The sequence below is a fragment of the Periplaneta americana genome, chromosome 5, assembly GCF_040183065.1.
Source record: "Periplaneta americana isolate PAMFEO1 chromosome 5, P.americana_PAMFEO1_priV1, whole genome shotgun sequence".
NCBI lineage: Eukaryota > Metazoa > Arthropoda > Insecta > Blattodea > Blattidae > Periplaneta > Periplaneta americana.
This window is the reverse complement of record NC_091121.1, coordinates 57,300,144-57,319,145: the sequence shown is the minus strand read 5'-3', so window position 1 is coordinate 57,319,145 and position 19,002 is coordinate 57,300,144. Positions and strand designations below refer to the sequence as shown.

Here is a 19,002-nt window from a genome sequence, read left to right as displayed (position 1 = left end):
TTTGAAAAGTATTGGATCTAATGAGCTGAGATTTTGCACGTTACTTTCCATGTGTATATTAAACTTTTTCTACAAATTTGAAAAAGATTGATCAAATAGGAAAAAAGTTCCAAAATATAGTTAAGTGTCCCCTTAAGAATTATGGAATGCACAGACTTTCGGGTAAGTTCAATATTACGAACTGAATATTGATTATTTATTTATATACTGTTAAATTAAGAACGTCACTCGTTGTGTTCATTTTGAATTGAAATTAATAGTGACTTTCAAGGTTCATTATTTAAATGCTATAAATTTATGTTTCCGTAGGTGATGAGAGGAGGAAAGTTTTCGAAAATCTAAAGCAGGTTAGGTGCAAAGAAATCTCAAAGAAACTACCGACAGGAAATCTTGCATAATTGTTAACCTTGGAACGAGATAACGCATTATAAATACAATGAATTTATTACAATCCTTTTTGAAAATTGCAGTGCCGCCACTGATGGACTTTTGCAGGGGTAGAGAATGTAAACAACTCTACGCGGAAATCGATCATCCCCCAACTTACGGGTTCTGCAGGCGTGGACTAGTATACAGTCACGAAGCTTGAGTTGTGAGGGTGCTAGGAACAATAAGACTGTGCCGGTACTATTTCGCATTGTCTGTAATGAGGCGATATTAGCGATCTTAGTGGTTAGCAACTATCTATGGATGCATATTTACTACGTATTGTGCTTCGTGACTGTATATACTGCTAGCGTCGTATACATGGACTGTGCTGCTACTGCTCGCGTCGCTTTCTAACCGCTCACAGATCCGCCCTCTATTCATCACTGTGACTCACGTGGTGTTATGCAGGTACGCATCCTTCAACCCATGCAGCTTGATGTCTCTCAGGGTCAGATTCATTTGTCCCCTTCCCTGTCCATTCGATATTTTCAGTTCTGTGATCTCGAAGGGATCAAATGACGGTATCTTTAATTTCCTGTCACCTGAAACAAAAATACAGGAACTTCACTATAACTCGCTGTAGCAAAAAGTTTATGTCTATTTTACTTAGCACAAGACAGTCCAAGGAGAAAGTATTATAATGCTGGAGAAAATCACAGAAATGCACGTTATCAATGTGATATGCAAAAGTAGTGTTTCAAATCCAATTCTAAAAGTAGATATATTGTCGCTTAGAAAAGCTATTATTCACGGACCGTTTGTTTCACTGTCAGACATGCTAACCATTGAATAATTTCAAAGGAAAAATTATTCCGGGGCCGGGTATCGAACTCGGGAGCTTTGGCTGAGTGCACCAACGCTGTACTGACTGAGCTACCCAGCCAGACATTCACGTACTTCGAGTGGGCTGACAGGTCATCAAGACCCAACATTGAGTTCACAGAAACTGTGTGCATTGAATTGTGGTTTTCTCTTTCTGTTATTGCATATAAAATGAAAAATTGAGTCAGTGTCTGGTAGATTTCCTGGGTAGCTCAGTCAGTAGAGCATAATCGTGCTCAGCCAAAGATTTCGGGTTCGATACCCGACCCCGGAAAAATTTTTCCTTTGGAATTATTCAAATCAGCTTCATAGGAGCTATACCTGAAAGCCACATTTGCTTGATAACCGTTACTCCATAGCGGTGGTACCTTACATGGTCTTGGGCTCTCTGAATTGAGGGGCTTAGAACAAAATACAGGTAAGTGACGGAAACCTAGTTTTGAGGATATTACAGTTAAAGTTCTACATGCAATGAAATATTATACACTAGTTTGGTAAAATGATGCCCATATAGCAGCACTGCACAGTATGATCACTTACCTGATTTTACCCCAAAGAAACATCCTTTTGGGCTATCACAACACGCACTTACCTCATTTTTTTAAATAATGTCACTTACCTGCTTTTTGTTCTAAGCCCCTCAATTAGCAGTGGATCTTTCGTTTTTTGCCATGTGAACAGATCGATTGTTGTTCTGTGGTTTACTTCACTTTATTCTTTCGCTGGTCAGAGTATAGGAGACTATAATTTTTTAGGGAAATTAACCTGCTAGGAAAAAGGAATTTTTGTATTTAACAGTGCATTATGAAATACTTAGGAGTGCACTTTCATAGGCGATGTTTTTCTACAAAGTTTCATAGGAAAGTCATGCCTAGAAGTGTTAAGAGGTTAAAAATAGGCCTATTGTAGAAGTTGAGCAAAAATTTGTTATCCAGAAATTTATTGATTTCTATTTCGGAGGTTCGCGTGCATCTTATGGCATACACAATAAAGTTACCGGTATTCTGAAGTCTGTGTCAATTAAATGTTAACAGAGAAATTTTACTAATTTTATAATTGTACCTCGTAGTACAATTATCATTTTATGTTGAATTGCTTTAACTGCACAATTTTGGTCACTTAAAGTCAAACATAAGAATACATCTGTAACTGTAGGAATTGCTACTTAATCTATTCTGCAGAAGTTTCATTGTTTTATAAGATAGCTAAATCATCATACAAATAGAAGTAAATGTAATTATACCAGACGTCTAAGGGATAATACCTACAACAATTACGAAGTTAGCCAACTCGTAAGAATGCAGCATAATATGTTACAAAGTTTAGTAGTAGCCCTGTTAAAACACTGTTAACTGGAATCAGAGAGAATGTGAAAACAGGAATTCAGGTAGTGTACCAAGAAGGTGAGTAGAATCCGTGTTAGTATTTTCGTTGATTTGTGAACAGCGTAAATTGCTTCTTACTTACCTTTGACGAGGTGCGGAATCGCTTCTCTGCCACTTTTCGCCGCACATTTGTCAAACTCCTGGTTATCTAAGTGCGCACAGACTTTCAAGTACGAAGCTGTAACAAAATACAAGTATTTGTTATTCCCCTTCTAACTAACCATGATGTATTGAAAACTGTCTTAATTAAATTAATTAAACATTATGTTGTACTTAACAACGTTGTATCAGCGTTGCTGGTGTGCCGGAATTTTGCCCCGCAGGAGTTCTTTCACATGCCAGTTAATCTACTTACATGAGCCTGTCACATTTAAGCACACTTAAATGCCCTCGACCTGGGCCGGGATCAAACTCGCAACCTCGCAGTCTGTCGACTGTGGCCTACAAAAACTTGCAGTGAAGGTAAATCACTCTTAACAGATCAGTCCTTTTTTTTTTTTTTTTCTTTTTAGCAATAGTAGGGCCATTATTCTCCTCGACTGTACGAGCCTGGCTCATAGATGTTGCTAGTGCTAAAATTGTAGACCATTTAATTCGTCGGAAACCGAGAGGATAAAAAGAAAGGAGGTAGCCTAAAGTATGCTTGAAATCGGTGCGACGGATATGACGTCAAACCAAGCCTTCTACGCCCCATAATGCTCAGCGAAATACCTCCAAATATCCAATTGCTACTATCGGTTTTGGTCATGTGTAAAAGGGTTTAGAATGGATGTGGAGGTAACAGAAGTATTAGCACATTATTATATCAATGTACATTTCACTGCATATCTATTAAAAGTCTTATGGTTGTGACATTGCCTGAACACTTCATTTCCACATTCTTTCTTTTATCAAGAAGAATGTTGGCTCTCCTTCATATGTTAAAGAATAGGCGGACATATCAACTGACATATTCTACAGTTGATCCGAACAGAACATTAAGCTTATTTATAAAAAAAAATAACACCTGCTGAACGTGACTACACATTTGAAATATTCAATTTGACGGCCATACTAGTACACCTTTTTGATACCACCATTTCAAGCTTATGCTCCGTCCTGTGTTCCTTTCCTCGAAGGTGAAGGCAATTCAATCTTAACAGATCAGTGTTTTTTTTTTTTGGCAATTGAGGGCCCTTAACTTGCCATTATTCGCGCGGACTCTATGAACGTGGCTCATAGATGTCGGTAGTGCCTTGAAGTGTAGATCACTTTATTCGTCGGAGGCTATCTAGAGTCCATCACAGGCAGTGGGTCTACATTACACTCGTAATTTTATTAACGTTGTTGTTGATTATGGTGACGATGTGGGGAGTAATTGTTGGAATGTCACAGAAAACCAGAACACGCGGAGAAAACCCCCGTTTTTCCTGAACCACAGGCTTGCCCAACATAAGTTTTAACTTCAGGATGGATCGATCGACAAGAACCCTGACGCGCTGGCTTATAAGCCTGGCGTTCTGGCACTGAACTATCCAGACGTTAATAGACAAAAGTTAGACAAATGTAGAATTTATATTACTCACGACACAGAGTGATGACAATCCAATATAATATGACAGGAACTTGTTACTGTATAATTAAATGTGTTCACTTTGTAATTCTACTCCAACCCGAAGATAACCACTATTGGTTGAAGACTTGAGCTTCCAACCCGAAGATAACCACTATTGGTTGAAGACTTGAGCTGAATTATATCTAATACATCATTATAAATTGAATTCTTATTAGAATTTGAATTTGAATTCATTTTTGTGTGTATTTCAATAAGTCATATAATAATAAAAAATACAAAAAGTAAAGTTTGATATTTCCGTCTTTGACTTATTTATTAAAATGTGAACAATGTTATTTTTGCTAATACATCTTATTGCACATGAACGGTTTCGCCCCTTCTTATGGGCATCATCAGACAAATGTGTGGATATCTATATATATGGTGAAGAAACTCCATATTACATATTGCAGGAGTTTAATTTTTTTTACAAACTTTAAAATTTAAAAAAAAAAAAAAAACTCTTTAAAAATTAAAAAAAACCGTTCTCAAATTGAAAAATAAAGATTAAAAATTATTAATAAGAATTACATATAAAATTGTTTTTAAATTTGCATATTTAATAATATCATACATTTTGTTTTTTTTTTTTTTTATCGGGATTCTTCCTTTTTCCCATATTAGGCATCTACATAATTCCGTCAACATTTCTCAATTTCATCTTTCCATAGCATTTCCCAAATGCCGGCTGTCGACACACGGAGGGGGCTGGCCTATAGACGAGGGGGGTTGCTTGATCGAAACCTGGATACGCAGCGAACCCTAGTCTAGTCAGCCGGTATGGGTTTGGGAACGCGCATAGCTTGAGGGTTAGCGCTATAGATCTTAAAAAGTCGCAGTGGTTGGTTGTGTTATGCCCCAGGGCTAAAGAACGCCCTGTAGCATGATTTCCTGTGGAGTATTAAATTGGAACCAGGAACAGTGTCAGCGGTCTTGAGATGCTTAGCCAGCGGTATAGACAGTCTTGTCGGGCGTGTGGTAAAATCACTGCCTACAACGAAAGTATTCTTACGCTTCAGATCATTGCTGGCCCAATCCCATTGGTCCAGTAGGACAAAGCATGCATTTTAATTGGTTAAATTATGTCACGCATTGTTCGGACTCTTTTCTTGCGCGTAATCTCATTAAATCAAAAGTAAATGTAAGAAATGATTGATTAAGACGATATTTGTAAGTACGTGAAATCAAAAGTGTTTTAAGACCATCTCACTTGGTGGATGGGTGGTCGGTACCCCGGGCGGGAAACGGGTACCGAAACATAAAAAGTGTTGGTGAGGAGATGCGTGAGGCAGTTGGGTAGTTGGAGAAGACTGGTAGAGAGTGTGAATTTGAGAGACTTAGAAGCGGCATGGCGTCATCTGATGAAATACCCTGTAAGTAACTTTGTATATTTTTGTAAATATAGAATAAATCAAGTAGTGTACAATAACGCAATCATTTTCAGACTTAGTTTAGTAGCCATTTAGTTCCCTATAGTATCCTGAGAGCTCCAGTTATTCCCGAAAAGTAGTTTTCCATTGTTGTGTACAATGGTGGTGTCAGAAATCCTGACGAGAATGAGCAGAAGACGAACGCAGCAGCCATCCGGCTAGCAAACGGTGCGATCTAAGTGACGGTCGCACAACAGTTGTAATGTACCCCTTCCGAAATTTCATTCCATCCAAAGGCAGTGAGTGCTTTGCCAAGAGACAATTGCCGTCTAACAAGACTCGTATGAATTTGTCACGAAATATTAACGTGTGACAATTGCTAACATAGGTCGTCTTGTAAAATTAATCTGCGGGCCCAGTTAAGTCATGTGGGCATCGTGTAGTTTAAACTTGAGACACGACTAGTCGTGTACTGACTGTAACTACCAGGTAATGCTCGAAGAATCATGTCACTGATATTGACACCGATACCTGCACTATCTCTTTTATATTAATACTTGATAACCACAGCACTATTCATATCGACTCCATGATCAGAGAGTAGATAACTAATAATCGGGCTTAAAATGAAGTAGCATAAATGTTATCATCTTCCACACATATAGGCTATTGGGGGCCTGTTACGAACTAAACCCAACTTCTTGCGAGAGGTCCTATTGAACTTTCCCTTGCGATCTGCAACAGGGATCATCTATACAATTATTCATGAAAACACTAGAGAGCTTCACAAAATAATGTTTATGATATTAGGGAATAGATCTTTCATTAAGTCAAAACAACAAAAGCTAAGACTTTTTTTGGGACAGAAGCAGGAAGATTAGGATTTGTTACATAATTACACCTCAGAACAGACATGTCATTGACTACTTGTGACTACTTGCTATGCCTTATGAACTAATTTGCATCCCACAATACAAACTAAAAAGGAATTGTAACCCAACTTTAATGAAAAATTAGGAAACAATTTTGATTATTCCAAGTATACTCGCATAGGGCTGAAAAGCCATTTACAACTAATGATAGTCAGGGAGCAGATGTCGATAACCTAAAAATAGTTGAAAATGACCAATAAAATGTCCTCGCATTTGAATAAAAATGCGCTAGGAATTAAATTAAAAAGATCTTAGAAAATTCTGTGATGTTTGGTCAAAACATAACTCCAAATACCTGTTTTGAGATACAAGCATTTTTATTTTGACTTTTCCTATTCAAATCATAATTCTAGTTTACATACAAATGTGAATGAAAATAACATAAGATTACATGGTGATATCACGGCTATACCAAATGAAAGAAAACTGATTCTTATATAGGGCTGCGCTTTCAGGTAAAAAAGGGCCATTTTTGGATTTATCATGTTCTGTCCAATCACCACAGAATTATTAGTAGATTAAACACAGGTATTGTATATGGGCAGATAATAGACACAAAAGAGCGGATGGTTTTTTAAAGAAATCAAAATCACTCTCTTGTTTCTGATTTCTTGCATTAAAAAAAAGTTATTATCAATTAATACAATTACACAACTATAATAAGAATGAATCATTTAAAAAATGTTAATTTTCTATCTTATCGATTGAAACTGGCCCGTCATAAACATTTAAGTAGTAGAAACAGTAATGTATTACATAATATATGGCAATAATATGTTGTACATGCATTTATGCAATACAGTTTATATTGAATGAATGTAAAGCACAAAATATGCATTTATGTACAATCATTTTCATTCGGCACTGAATTGAGTCAATGATAACTGTCTCTTCTCACACCGCATACAGTTTATATTCAGAACAAAATTATTTAAACTTTTCAATAAAGTTATATCTTATCCCACTATAGATAGGCTATTTTCTTACGTATCTGTAGATCTCAACTGATCACAAGTAAAAATTTGCAAACCATTTTCTTTTCCCATTATCCTTCTGCCGCCTACCTTTTGTTCACTCTCGACATAAAAGGAAATTTTAAACAACTTCCATGGATGGATTTTTTTTACTTCCTTGCGAGCTGAATAGTGCGATTAATAAATTATGTAGTAACATGCACAAAACTCTGTACGTATTTGCAGGTAAAATCTACCCTAACCACATTCTTTGTCAGCTTATTGGACTGAAGCTTAGTTTTCTTAGCAGTGACAAATTTTATAAAGAAGAAAAGCGGCAACGTTGCTAGTTAAATGTAAAATTGCTGGAAAATAAAATAAAATTTTAAAAAGTGCTATAAAACCAATAAGAATTGGACAAAATTAATTTTAATGAACTATCGAACCAAGATGGTAAAAATGAAAACATGAAAATTGCATTTTTAGTTTTGTTATAAAATGAATTACTATATTAATATGTATGGTTTTAAGTTAAAAGAAAAAAATGACGTTTCATCAACATCCGCTAATGATAGTATTCCAATTAAAATAATTATTTGAAGTTCAATATGTTTGCAGAAATTGTTCCAATTGCAGTTACTACACGAGACGCAAATAGAAAAGTAAATTCTAAATTACAGAAACTAAGTTTTAGACCGGCATGCAATATACAGGATCTTTCAAATAATGAAAATGAATTCAATTTACATTTTGTTTAACTAGACATTAGTTGATTTAGAATTAGGTCTGCAGAGAATGCGAAAAATTAAGATTTGCTGAAGAAAGCCCTGAATTGTATTACTAGTCGTTTACAAGATGAAGAGATGGAACGTAGCCTTACGTAGTTGAGGAGCCAGAGGCCCAGCGTCCGCCAGGCACAGTGTGGCAGCCAGCAGGATCAGCCTCATGGTGGTGTAGTACCGAACAGAACAGCCACCAGCACCCAGCGTCTGTCTACATTTATAAGCTTTGTTCAAGTCCTTGTCTTGTTGTTAGTGGCCTTGATTTGAAAATGACGTCAACCCAAACACACGAATTAGCTGATTTTTTTTGTACTTTTAATTCATATTTTAGAACTTCCAGCTACTAAGATAATTTAGCATGGATGTTTTCAGAACAGGTTTAACGAGTTGCCAATATTACTGATTTTGGTATGCACTTGAAAAAACGTTTTAGGGTATGTGAAACAGGTTTTGTAACGCAACGAATTTGTTGCCTGCGGAAGTTTTCATTTAATTATAAGTAGATAAATAGATAAAGTGTATTTATTGATGCATAATAAATTATACAAACTCATGTACACAAACTCCTTCGCACGAGCTCGTACGGCCATTCGCGCTATAACTATGCACAGTTTGAAACTTCTAAACAAAAATAATACTACTAATAATAAAATAGTAAAACAACAGTTATTATTATTGCTACCGTTATCATTAATTGTCACAATTACAACTATACCAAATTTCGCAAAAAATAATAAAAATAAAATAAATGTAAGAGTTGAAAAAAAACACACAAATACAGATAGAAAAAAAGACACAATTAATACAAAAAGAACATTATCCCCTAATTACCTCATTCGCTCAGTGTTAATACTACTCATCACAACACTAATAAATAACTCTTTCCCTTATTTCCTCGGCTCCCTCCCTCTCGGCCAGTTTCCCCCTCACCTGTCGAACTTTCGCCATAAATTTTCCCACACTGTCACAGAATTTAGCGTTATTTAATATATCATATGTTGCCAAGTGCCCCCTGCTAGATGTAATGAAGGACTCTGGCAGGAATCGTTTCCTTCCGACCATCCACCTACGTATAAATCAATGCATTTTTCTGTTAATTATAAGTAATGAAATTGTAGGCTAAAATGCTATACTCTCTTCGAGTTATATATAAAATTGAATGTGGGCATATTGAGGAGGTTCATTCTAAACCTTATTAAGTCCACTGATGTAATTTTTTCAGGAAGTAATCAAAACTGTTTATATGCCGACTATGGGAGGTAAAGTAAAATACTAAAAATTATTAATTACTGGAAGAACTTAATTTATCAGAATCAGTTATATTTGAAATCACTTTTACTTCAGACTGTCCTGAAATTCAGGAAATATCAAGGACATAATACGGTTTGACGTGAAGATAAAAAGTAAAAAATCATTTCTTCCTCTATATTTGTAAATGTTCTATCAAAGTCATTGTGAAAGCAGTAGGTGACACTCCTTGGTTTACTCCTATGTAATATTCAATCACAAAGGTAATGTTCATTAATGCTAACGATCTTGATCAGCTTTATTTTTTGTTGAGAAACCCCTTTCCTTAACCCTGTGTACAGTATATCATGTGGGGGAATTACACAACAGTGGCACCGACGTACCCTATGCTGGCATGGTGGTTCGAACAGTGTTAAATCAGATCCTTATCATTGTGTTTTGCAGATTGAAACAAGGATACCCTATTGAACATTACAAGATTATTGTAGAAAACAGTATTTTAATGAAAATAAGTGTCCTAACATCTATTAATTAAAAAATATACGAGTAGTAAAAATATTATACCGAAATTCACTTTGTTGCTGTCGTGCTGTTTTCTTCTTCACTTTTTTCCTGCTTCCTCTGCTATTCCCACCTATAGGCACTTCTCTCTCCATGCTCACGGATATCACATCCACAACTGGACTGCAGCATCGGTGAATTGATATACGTAAAGGTCGACAATAAGACAACACTGTAAATTGGCGCTAGTTTTTCTTAGTGCAGGAAACTTGACACGCAAACTTACAATGAAAAATATTAATTGTTTTTGGACAGAATACGATTAGACGATGACAAAGATGTGGACATAATACTGTTTGCCACGAACACTCATGTTCATGCAATCTTTTGAAGGAGATTTAATACAGTTAGACCCAAACCGACTTCGCAGCATGATAGAGCATGTTCAGGACTATATGAAATCATATAAAACTCAATTTCGTCTGTGAGTGGACTTAATACGGTTTGGAATGGACCGCCTCAATATGTATGTTTTCTATACAAATATACATGCTTTGACCGCATTTGCCAAACTTTGCACATTTAGCCTTCATAACAAGAAGAAAAACATATTGACTACATTAAAATTGGGTAAATAGACGTTACATTATTTAAATAAATAATAAATTTAAATTAATAGTATCAAAAATGCATGTACAATATTAAAATAACCTCTTCTAGAGTCGTTTTGTTGTTTATTTCTGTTATATTTAAACTCGACACATGGGATCGTGAAAAAAATAATACAAACTTAACTTCATAACGCTCTAAGGAATATGTTATTCGGCTTTGCTTCTAAAACCACACAATACCTCCAAATTTTAATCTTTGGATTGTTAATTTCTGTGGCGGTTTAAAGAATAACAGATCAGGCAACTTAGGCGGATTGGAGCGAACAGTGGGCCATACTAATACACGGTTTTTTGTTCGTTCTAACCGAAATGGAATTACCAATGCCTAAAAAATACATTACTTTAAATCTTCATGCACACACTGATGATTTCCAAGCAAAGTGGAAGGCTGAGGTTGGAGCAGACTAGGAAGAAAGAAACTAAAAACGATGACAGAAGAAAATCTGTTCTCTCCTTCCAAAATCGACTCCGTGCTATTCTGCTTGCCAATACGTGGCGATATACAGAACATTAGCAGGGAAACAGGCTAGCTCAGGTATATGCATATGCTTTCGACCTTTTACTGAAGTAGATTAGATGCGATTGCAGAGGAAATACTGTGCACATTTTCCCTGGATCGAGCATCGAAAGTTTTGTGTTGCATAGTATGGACAGATAACACAGGCTGAAGGAACGTCAAGGTTAGAGCATTAGTATACAGCTGACTTCCATCAGTGCAATTCAGTTTAGTTCGTGGCACTGGAGTATACATTAAACAGAGAATCTTCCTTCTTTTATGGTACGATTGTTATGAAGAAATCGTACAAAAATGTCATACTATATTTCTATGGAACTGTTCCGGTATACATCAACAATCTGATGCAAACGTCAAGGCTTTACTGGAAAAAGTGAGAGAAACCGACTCAGTTTTAAACAAAGAAAACTATCTTCATTATTGCACGATACAACAATAACAAGGTAAAAAATATATATTGTAGTGTACAGTTAGATAGGTGCGTTAACTTAATAAGCTTTCGATTTTGTTTTCTGAAACGTTTTCCTGATTTTCTTGTGTTGTATTTGCTCCAATGCAACAAGGTGAGATTAATTTATATTATTAAATTTAATTGTGAGTTATTGTGTCATTTACTTGGAGAAACACCAGAATTTTTTAATAATAATTTTATCCCAATTTTTAGTGAGTTTTCAGAATGAGTAAAGCTAAAGTCTATATCGAAAATAAAAATAAAGCCATATTGTGTCCTCCTTAGTGAAACAAACAGTTTAACAGGTCTCAACTTCAAATATAAAAAAGCAATACAAAAGATTGAATTTCGAAATGGGCATACAAATATGAGGAAAGGCACATTTTCGTGCTAAAAATACTGGGCGGTGTTACAGGAAAAGGCTGTTGTCATCCCAAGATTCAAGAGCGCTAAAGAATGTTGGAAAGAAATTAGAAGGATTACAACAGCAGATTTAAGTGGCGATTGGCTGCCATATACGGCCATCCATCTATCATTCATAGTTTCTCAGGAAGTGGAGCATTTGCATAAAAAAAAAAACAAAATTAAATTAACATGGCTTTAGAATATTATAGACTATATTAATTTGTCCTACAGAATTTATCTGTAATATTGACACTCAATATTTAAGGAGAAAAATTCGCTCCGGCGCCGGGGATCTAAGCCGGGTCCTTGGTTCTACGTACCAAGCGCTCTGACCACTGAGCTACGCCGAATTCAAGCCACAGCACCGGATCGAATTCTCCTCCTTCGATGTTTCCCTTTTGTGTCCTAACTCCAACTTAGGCATATATGTGTTGACGTATATATCCAATGTCAACTGCCATTATAATAGGAGCGCACTTAGCTGAATGACTTGTTGGCCGGGAATCCGCAGTTATTATGCACTGCTAGCTAAGAGAATATTATAGATTATATTAATTTCTCCTACAGAATTTATCTGTATTATTGACACTTAATATTTAAGGAGAAAAATTCGCTCCGGCGCCGGGGATTGAATTCGGCGTAGCTCAGTGGTCAGAGCGCTTGGTACGTAGAACCAAGGACTCGGGTTTGATCCCCGGCGCCGGAGCGAATTTTTCTCCTTAAATATTAAATGTTTTTAGAAGTTCGAATCTTTTTTTACAAGTTGTATTTCTTGATAAATATGCGTCAGTTTGCTTATAAACCTTGTATCTTTATCCTACAAAAATTTCAATATGATATATTCAGTATTTCCTGAGATAGGCCTAATGAGTAATTCAGAAAATTTAACAATGGCGCATTGGCTGAAGTGGGTGTGAATAAAGAATCTGAAAAACTAGGGTAGAAGTAAGTGAGAGAACGTTGAGACAAAAATTGACTTCCCTGGACTTCAACTATAGAAATAGGGAAAACTAACTTGTAGAATGAAAGTAAAGAGACTTCAACGGACAAACCAGTATGAATATTTCACTATTGATTATTCGAAGCTAGTAAGCATTTAACTGGAAACGATATCTGTGTTAATGAAGTTATTGCATCTACCTTTTATCCTTATACTTTGATTTATCTTTCCTCAGGTTTGTTTCAGTGCTGAAGCAATACTCAAGGTATTGATGGATAGTGCACAGTTTTTTAGCGCAGTACTCTGAGGATTGTGTAATAGACAGTAAAACATTATCAGTCTGTGATGGTGTGGGGTGTAATGGCTTTTGAAGCTTATATTTAATAGAAATAATACTTCAGGCCCAATACATTCATGTTCACTCTTCATTACCTCCAGTGACTGAAATGTGGTTTCCAAAAAGCGCTTACTGGTCCCTGCAAGATAGGACACACTGTCATACCGATAAATTTGTGTCCAAATTCTTGACAGGCAATATGTTTCCACGTGTGGTTTAGTCTCGTAGTTCACTGGACATGGATAGTATTTAAAACATGTGAACCATCCTGTTGAAAGCATCGACAAAGGAAAAGCGACTAATAAATGTATCCTCATAGGAAAAAATAAATAAAATGACACTGGGAAAATAATGAAATATTGCAGAACAGCGGCATGTAGAATTCAAAATGTTGTACAATCCAAAAAGTATTCACGAGATATTAATATTATATTATTATAACATAGAAATAATAGTATTTATACTACAAGAGATAAAGTAGGATTTTATTCGCAAGTGGAATATTTAGGATAATTTCCATGAGTGAATGAAATCTGTTTACTTCCGTGTGGCATACAATATTTTATCAAAATGACGTTATCATAAATATTATAATTTCATTTATTTATGGTGTTCTGCTCAAGGGCAGGTCTTTCACTGCAAACGCAACATTCTCCAGTCTTTCCTATTTTCTGCCTTCTTCTGCATATGATCCGTATATCTTAATGTCGTCTATCATCTGATCATCTTTGCAGCTTTTTTGGGAAATGTAAATGTTGTAGTTTCCCGTTGCTTTCCGCACACCACTCTCTCTTCCGCATCTTAAAATATCCTAGAGGGCCCCGGCGTTGAGGTGAGGAGAGTGGATTTGACTAATTCCGGACCTCACCGAAATTCACCGCAAGGGTTAAATATCAGTTGTCAGGGTTTTGACCCGATCAAAGACCGAGAAATCCCAATTAGCCTTTGCCTCCCATATCATAATTATGGAGTATTAAATAGGATATTTAATTTATAAAGTTATCCTTTATATTTACAAGAACCACTCGTTAGTAGAGATGGGTGAAAATAGCTGGAACAGTTTATTTGAAACTATTTCGATACGAAACAGTTTCGTGATTTAACCTGTTCCAACAGTTCCAATGAGTGTTACACTGCTCCAGTGATCACATCAACGTTCCACATGGTTCCAAGAGATAAACAGTTCAATTTCTAAACAGTTTTCCTCTTTGCTATCTGCAAAGGTCACGTGTAGCGCTATCATTGACCTCCAATCGAAAGTAGATATAATATTATCCATGTTCCACACGGCCTTCGTGCAACAGTAGCCTATGTAGGGTCGCGCAATTTAATTGTACGAATCAAATTCTCTAATAAATCTCCTAATTATTAACTATCCATTGATGGAGAATATGTTCATGGTGCCCTGACATAGTGTTAATTATTAATATACCGCGAAAAATATCGTCCGCTAATATCTTATCTTTATTAAACTCTCCTAGGGTTATGTGCATTATTTTTACCAAAATCGATTCATTTTGAATTGTTATTTACTGTACCCTTAACAGTAACCTACGAAAAATGACTTTCGTCGTCATAATACACTGAACAGCTGATTTAAAGACGATTCAAGGGCTTTGAAACATGTTCCTGAAGCAGAGGAGAAGTTGAAACAGTTGGAACACTTGGAACAGTTGATCTACTGATGTTGTAAACATATTCTTATGAAACTGATTCTTTGCAACTGTTATTTTGGAACAGCTTCGTTCATGAAACAGTTACAGTCGAAACTGTTTCTTAAAAAGAACAGTTTATCCCATCTCTACTCGTTAGTAGGGCATCGAGTAACTTAAACGACAAAAATTGAAATATCCAGACGTTTCTAGCAATGGTAACATCATTATAAAGGATAATATTGATGAAATATTTACATAGCAACGGGCTGTTATATTAGGATAATATGTTGTGTAGTAGTTATTTATCTCGTAAGTGGCTTAAATTTACCATTATTTGTATCATATTTTTCATGAACACACAGTGGACTTTTAGCTAAGTGTAATGCACAATGTTTTTTCTTATCCTAACAATAATTATTGTAATTAATTTTCTCCTGATAGATAATATTAGCCACAGTGAATTGTTTAAAGTCCTGCCATTATGTAAAAATTCCTTAGTTGCTAAGTTACCGGTCGGATATAGATGAAATATTTGTTGCTAATTAACAAATTAGTTCTCAGATTGAGATAACTCTAATATATAATTAATTCATATGTGAAGAAATGAGATATTTCTGACAGTTTATTAAACAGTACACTGTGACAATAGGGTGAGATAAAATAGCCCTACGTATTATTTAACTCTTAAGGACAGAGGGTTACGAACGCGTACAAAAAATATGGCAAAACATACAGTAACACTTTTGACAATATTTATCACAAGATTTATTATAGCCATGCATAAATTAATTTTACCACTGAATCTTGAAGGAATGCTGAATTGAATGCCTTATAGTTCGCTTAATTTAGATTATTAATTTGTCCTTTACAATTTCTTTAATTGTTGCAGCAAATCGAAAATATTGTGGCGCCATGTTGGAAGACCTAGTCGCGTTGGGGAAGTTGCGCGCGCGTCTAGTGCGAAGGAAGGTGCGGCGTGACACGGAGCAGAAGGAGCAAGGGGTTGGGGGGGATATCTGGAAGGTTCGCAAAGCCACGCGTTGTAGAAGCTACGCGACGCAGTACATTCGAGAACGTGTAATCTAATAAATAAAAAGGGGCAAGTGAGCCAGAAGAGTCAGTTTAGTTCTGTCAGTCAGTGAATCAGCAGCGAGCGAGCAAGGAAGCCAGCCTTCGAGACCGGGGTTCGACGTGAGGAGGACCGCAACTGTGGCAGCGATCAGGCGAGGATCTGGGTTCGACGTGCAATGAACTTGAGTGGGTCCGCAACTGTGGCAGCGTCCAGGCGAGTGTGGCGTTTCCGGAAGTCTTGGGTTCGAAGTGCAGTGAACTGTATCTGGAAGGCTTGGGGTTCGATATACCGTGAACTTGAGTGAGTGAGCTAGAAGAACTAGCCAAGGCGAACGAACTGTGAACTGAGAACTGACATTTTTGTTTTGTAAATAGTGCTTTGTGAACAGTAGTTGAAGTTAGGAGTACATTGTTGTTCTTGTCAATAATGCACGTGAATACTCATTGTCATTTTGTGGAGTGCAATAACGACTACTGTGTTGCAGTGTTGAGTGGAATACCCTTTGTTGACGGGTGTGTGATTAAAGTTAGAATTAAAACTCACATTATTGTTGAAAATAAAAGTTACCATATACTTAAAGTTTACATAGGCACATTTTCTTCATTCCAAGATCTTAAAAATGACCTGTCATAGAGTTACTCAGGCTCTCGTGCATGGAGCGCCATGAGATATTTGAGGTGACCTGACCGTGTTTGCAAAACAATATCGACGAGAATTCAGCGATCTCACTCCCACGTTTCCTTCTCGGAATGTCTTCCTCTTGGCATGAACTCTACATTCATTGTACATATCGAACTCACTTCACTTTGCTGAACTGAGCTGATTGATGGATTTAAATATAACAAATGACTATGAAGGATGATCAACCATTTTAATTATATTGTCTCGGCTGTTTCCTTACTGGTCGATGGTATAAAAATCAATAATGTGTCTTTACCGTCATTCGATTCAGAAATTATATTTAATATTGAAAACACATACAATTTTTCAATTTTTATTCTTAGAAACTTTATATTTGCAATCAGAAATTAAGTCAATACTGCATGCAACAAATCTGTTGGTACCGGTATCATTTTTCACCAAAAGCTGTATTTGATTATACGTAAATATTTTGAGCTCGTTGAGGAGGTTTTTTTTGTTGTCACTAGTTGTGTGGTAGATGCTCTGGGAAGGCGTCTTGGAACGACATGGCTCGGGCAATCTTGTCGACGATGGCGCCGATAGCTTGGGCGAAAGCTTCGAATATCCCCGGCGACATCGTGTCGTAAACTTCTCTCGAATTTTCTTGGATGAACTTGCTCATTTGTGTTCCTGAAATATATATTACACTTTGTAGTTAATACATTCATTATTTAGTGGAAAATGTATATTCGCAAACATTAGTCCGCGAGCCACTAGTGGTACTCGAGTTGTAGTTTGGTGAGTTGCGTTTGAAAGAATTATTTAGCATAAATAGTAATTTACAGCATAATCCTAATTTTTTGATATGTAATGTAATATATTCGAAGTACATTAGTAGAAAAAATTAAAGGATTTATACATTTTTATTACACAACTTTTAACACTGTATCACTTCGGAATATGTATTATATGACTTTCTCGTGTTAAATTCTATCGTACCTGGTTAACATGTTTCGGCCTGTTATGAGCCTTCTTCAGAACTGGTTGTTGCTGGTCTTAGCGCCTTTTGTTTTGTTTCCTGTGGAGTTTGTGTAGTGTAATGTGGAGTCAAAGAATGTGTGTGTTCTGAAATTGAGTTGTGTGTTGAGAATATCGTTGGGTTGCGTTTTTGTGTGTCTGTATATTTCGTATTGTTCTAGTGTTTTTAGTTTCTGGATTTTTGGTTGGATGTGTAGAATTTCCATGCCTGTATTGAAGTTTTTGTAGGTGTGGTTAGCATTTGTGACTTGTTCTGCATATGTGGATGTGTTTTGTAGTTTTGTTGTGGCTGTGATGTGTTCTTTGTAACGTGTTTGAAATTATCTGTCTGTCTGTCCTATGTAGAAGTTGTTGCAGGTGTTACACTTGAGTTTGTATACGCCAGGGGCGTATTTTGCGGACTACCGGGGCTACCGGCGGTAGCTCAAGGAAATTACAAAAGAAAAAGTTTATAATATAACATAATGTAATAATTTTGTATTATCGTATTAGTTTTACCACAGTAATTAAAATTAAAGTAATTGTTAGATTTATATGCGCTCTCTGCTCTCGAAAAGAAACAAGTTGTCAAGGCGGCATCACTGGAGAAACCGTTGCCGCGAAGGGTAGCCTGTGACCGTTCCGCTCATGTCGCACAACTGCCCGTCCCCCACTCCCTTCAGTTTCTATCGTGCAATGTAGGTGGGTGAGTTGCCGCTCTCGTGATCGGTTTCTTGGAAGGCGCGAAGCAACAAAATCTTAGTACGCTAGCTCATTAATGTGATTGTGTTCTTGCAGTGCAGTATTTTAAATTTGTGATTTGTTCGAGTGTCTAAGAGTTATATTAATTGTGAATTATTAAGTTTTTAATTTCCCAATTAAGTGATATTGTGAAAAATATGGCAGAACAAGTTTCTGGAGAGGTTTGTGTTGAAAATGACTGTGTAATAGAAGGTTTATTAAAAGTGCCTTTTAACCGTCGTACATACAACGAGAAAGTTGAAATTGTGAAAATGGAAAGACCAACTCCTGAGTTAAATTTGTCCATGGACGTAAAAGAAAAACAGCGTGAGTACACACGCCATTTCACTTCAACATCATATGTTAAGTGGAATTGGTTGTGTGGTAGTTCTAAACTGTCTAAACTATTTTGCTGGCCATGTTTGTTATTTAGCCGCGAAACTAATGTGTGGTCAAAAGAGGGGTTTTCTAATATGAACTCCCTTCGAAAGGCAGTCCTAAAACACGACAAATCAAAAGCTCATATTTATAGTAGCATGAACTTTGCAAACTTTGGGAAGAC

The 19,002-nt window shown here is 36.3% G+C and overlaps 2 protein-coding genes across 2 annotated transcripts in view; both read right to left on the bottom strand.

The window, feature by feature from the left end:
• LOC138699661 (protein takeout-like) overlaps positions 1 to 8,522 on the bottom strand; it is a 39,691-nt gene extending 31,169 nt beyond the window's left edge. The window contains exons 1-3 of the mRNA XM_069825702.1: positions 8,366 to 8,522; positions 2,719 to 2,814; positions 824 to 971 (exon numbers count right to left, since the gene is read on the bottom strand). Of these exons, the coding sequence (XP_069681803.1) occupies positions 824 to 971; positions 2,719 to 2,814; positions 8,366 to 8,432 (311 nt within the window). The 5' untranslated portion in view covers positions 8,433 to 8,522. The remainder of the gene's footprint in view (positions 1 to 823; positions 972 to 2,718; positions 2,815 to 8,365) is intronic.
• An 8,481-nt stretch (positions 8,523 to 17,003) lies between these two features.
• LOC138699660 (protein takeout-like) overlaps positions 17,004 to 19,002 on the bottom strand; it is a 35,611-nt gene continuing 33,612 nt past the window's right edge. Inside the window, exon 6 of the mRNA XM_069825701.1 lies at positions 17,004 to 17,372. Coding sequence (XP_069681802.1) covers positions 17,206 to 17,372 — 167 coding nt within the window. The 3' untranslated portion in view covers positions 17,004 to 17,205. The remainder of the gene's footprint in view (positions 17,373 to 19,002) is intronic.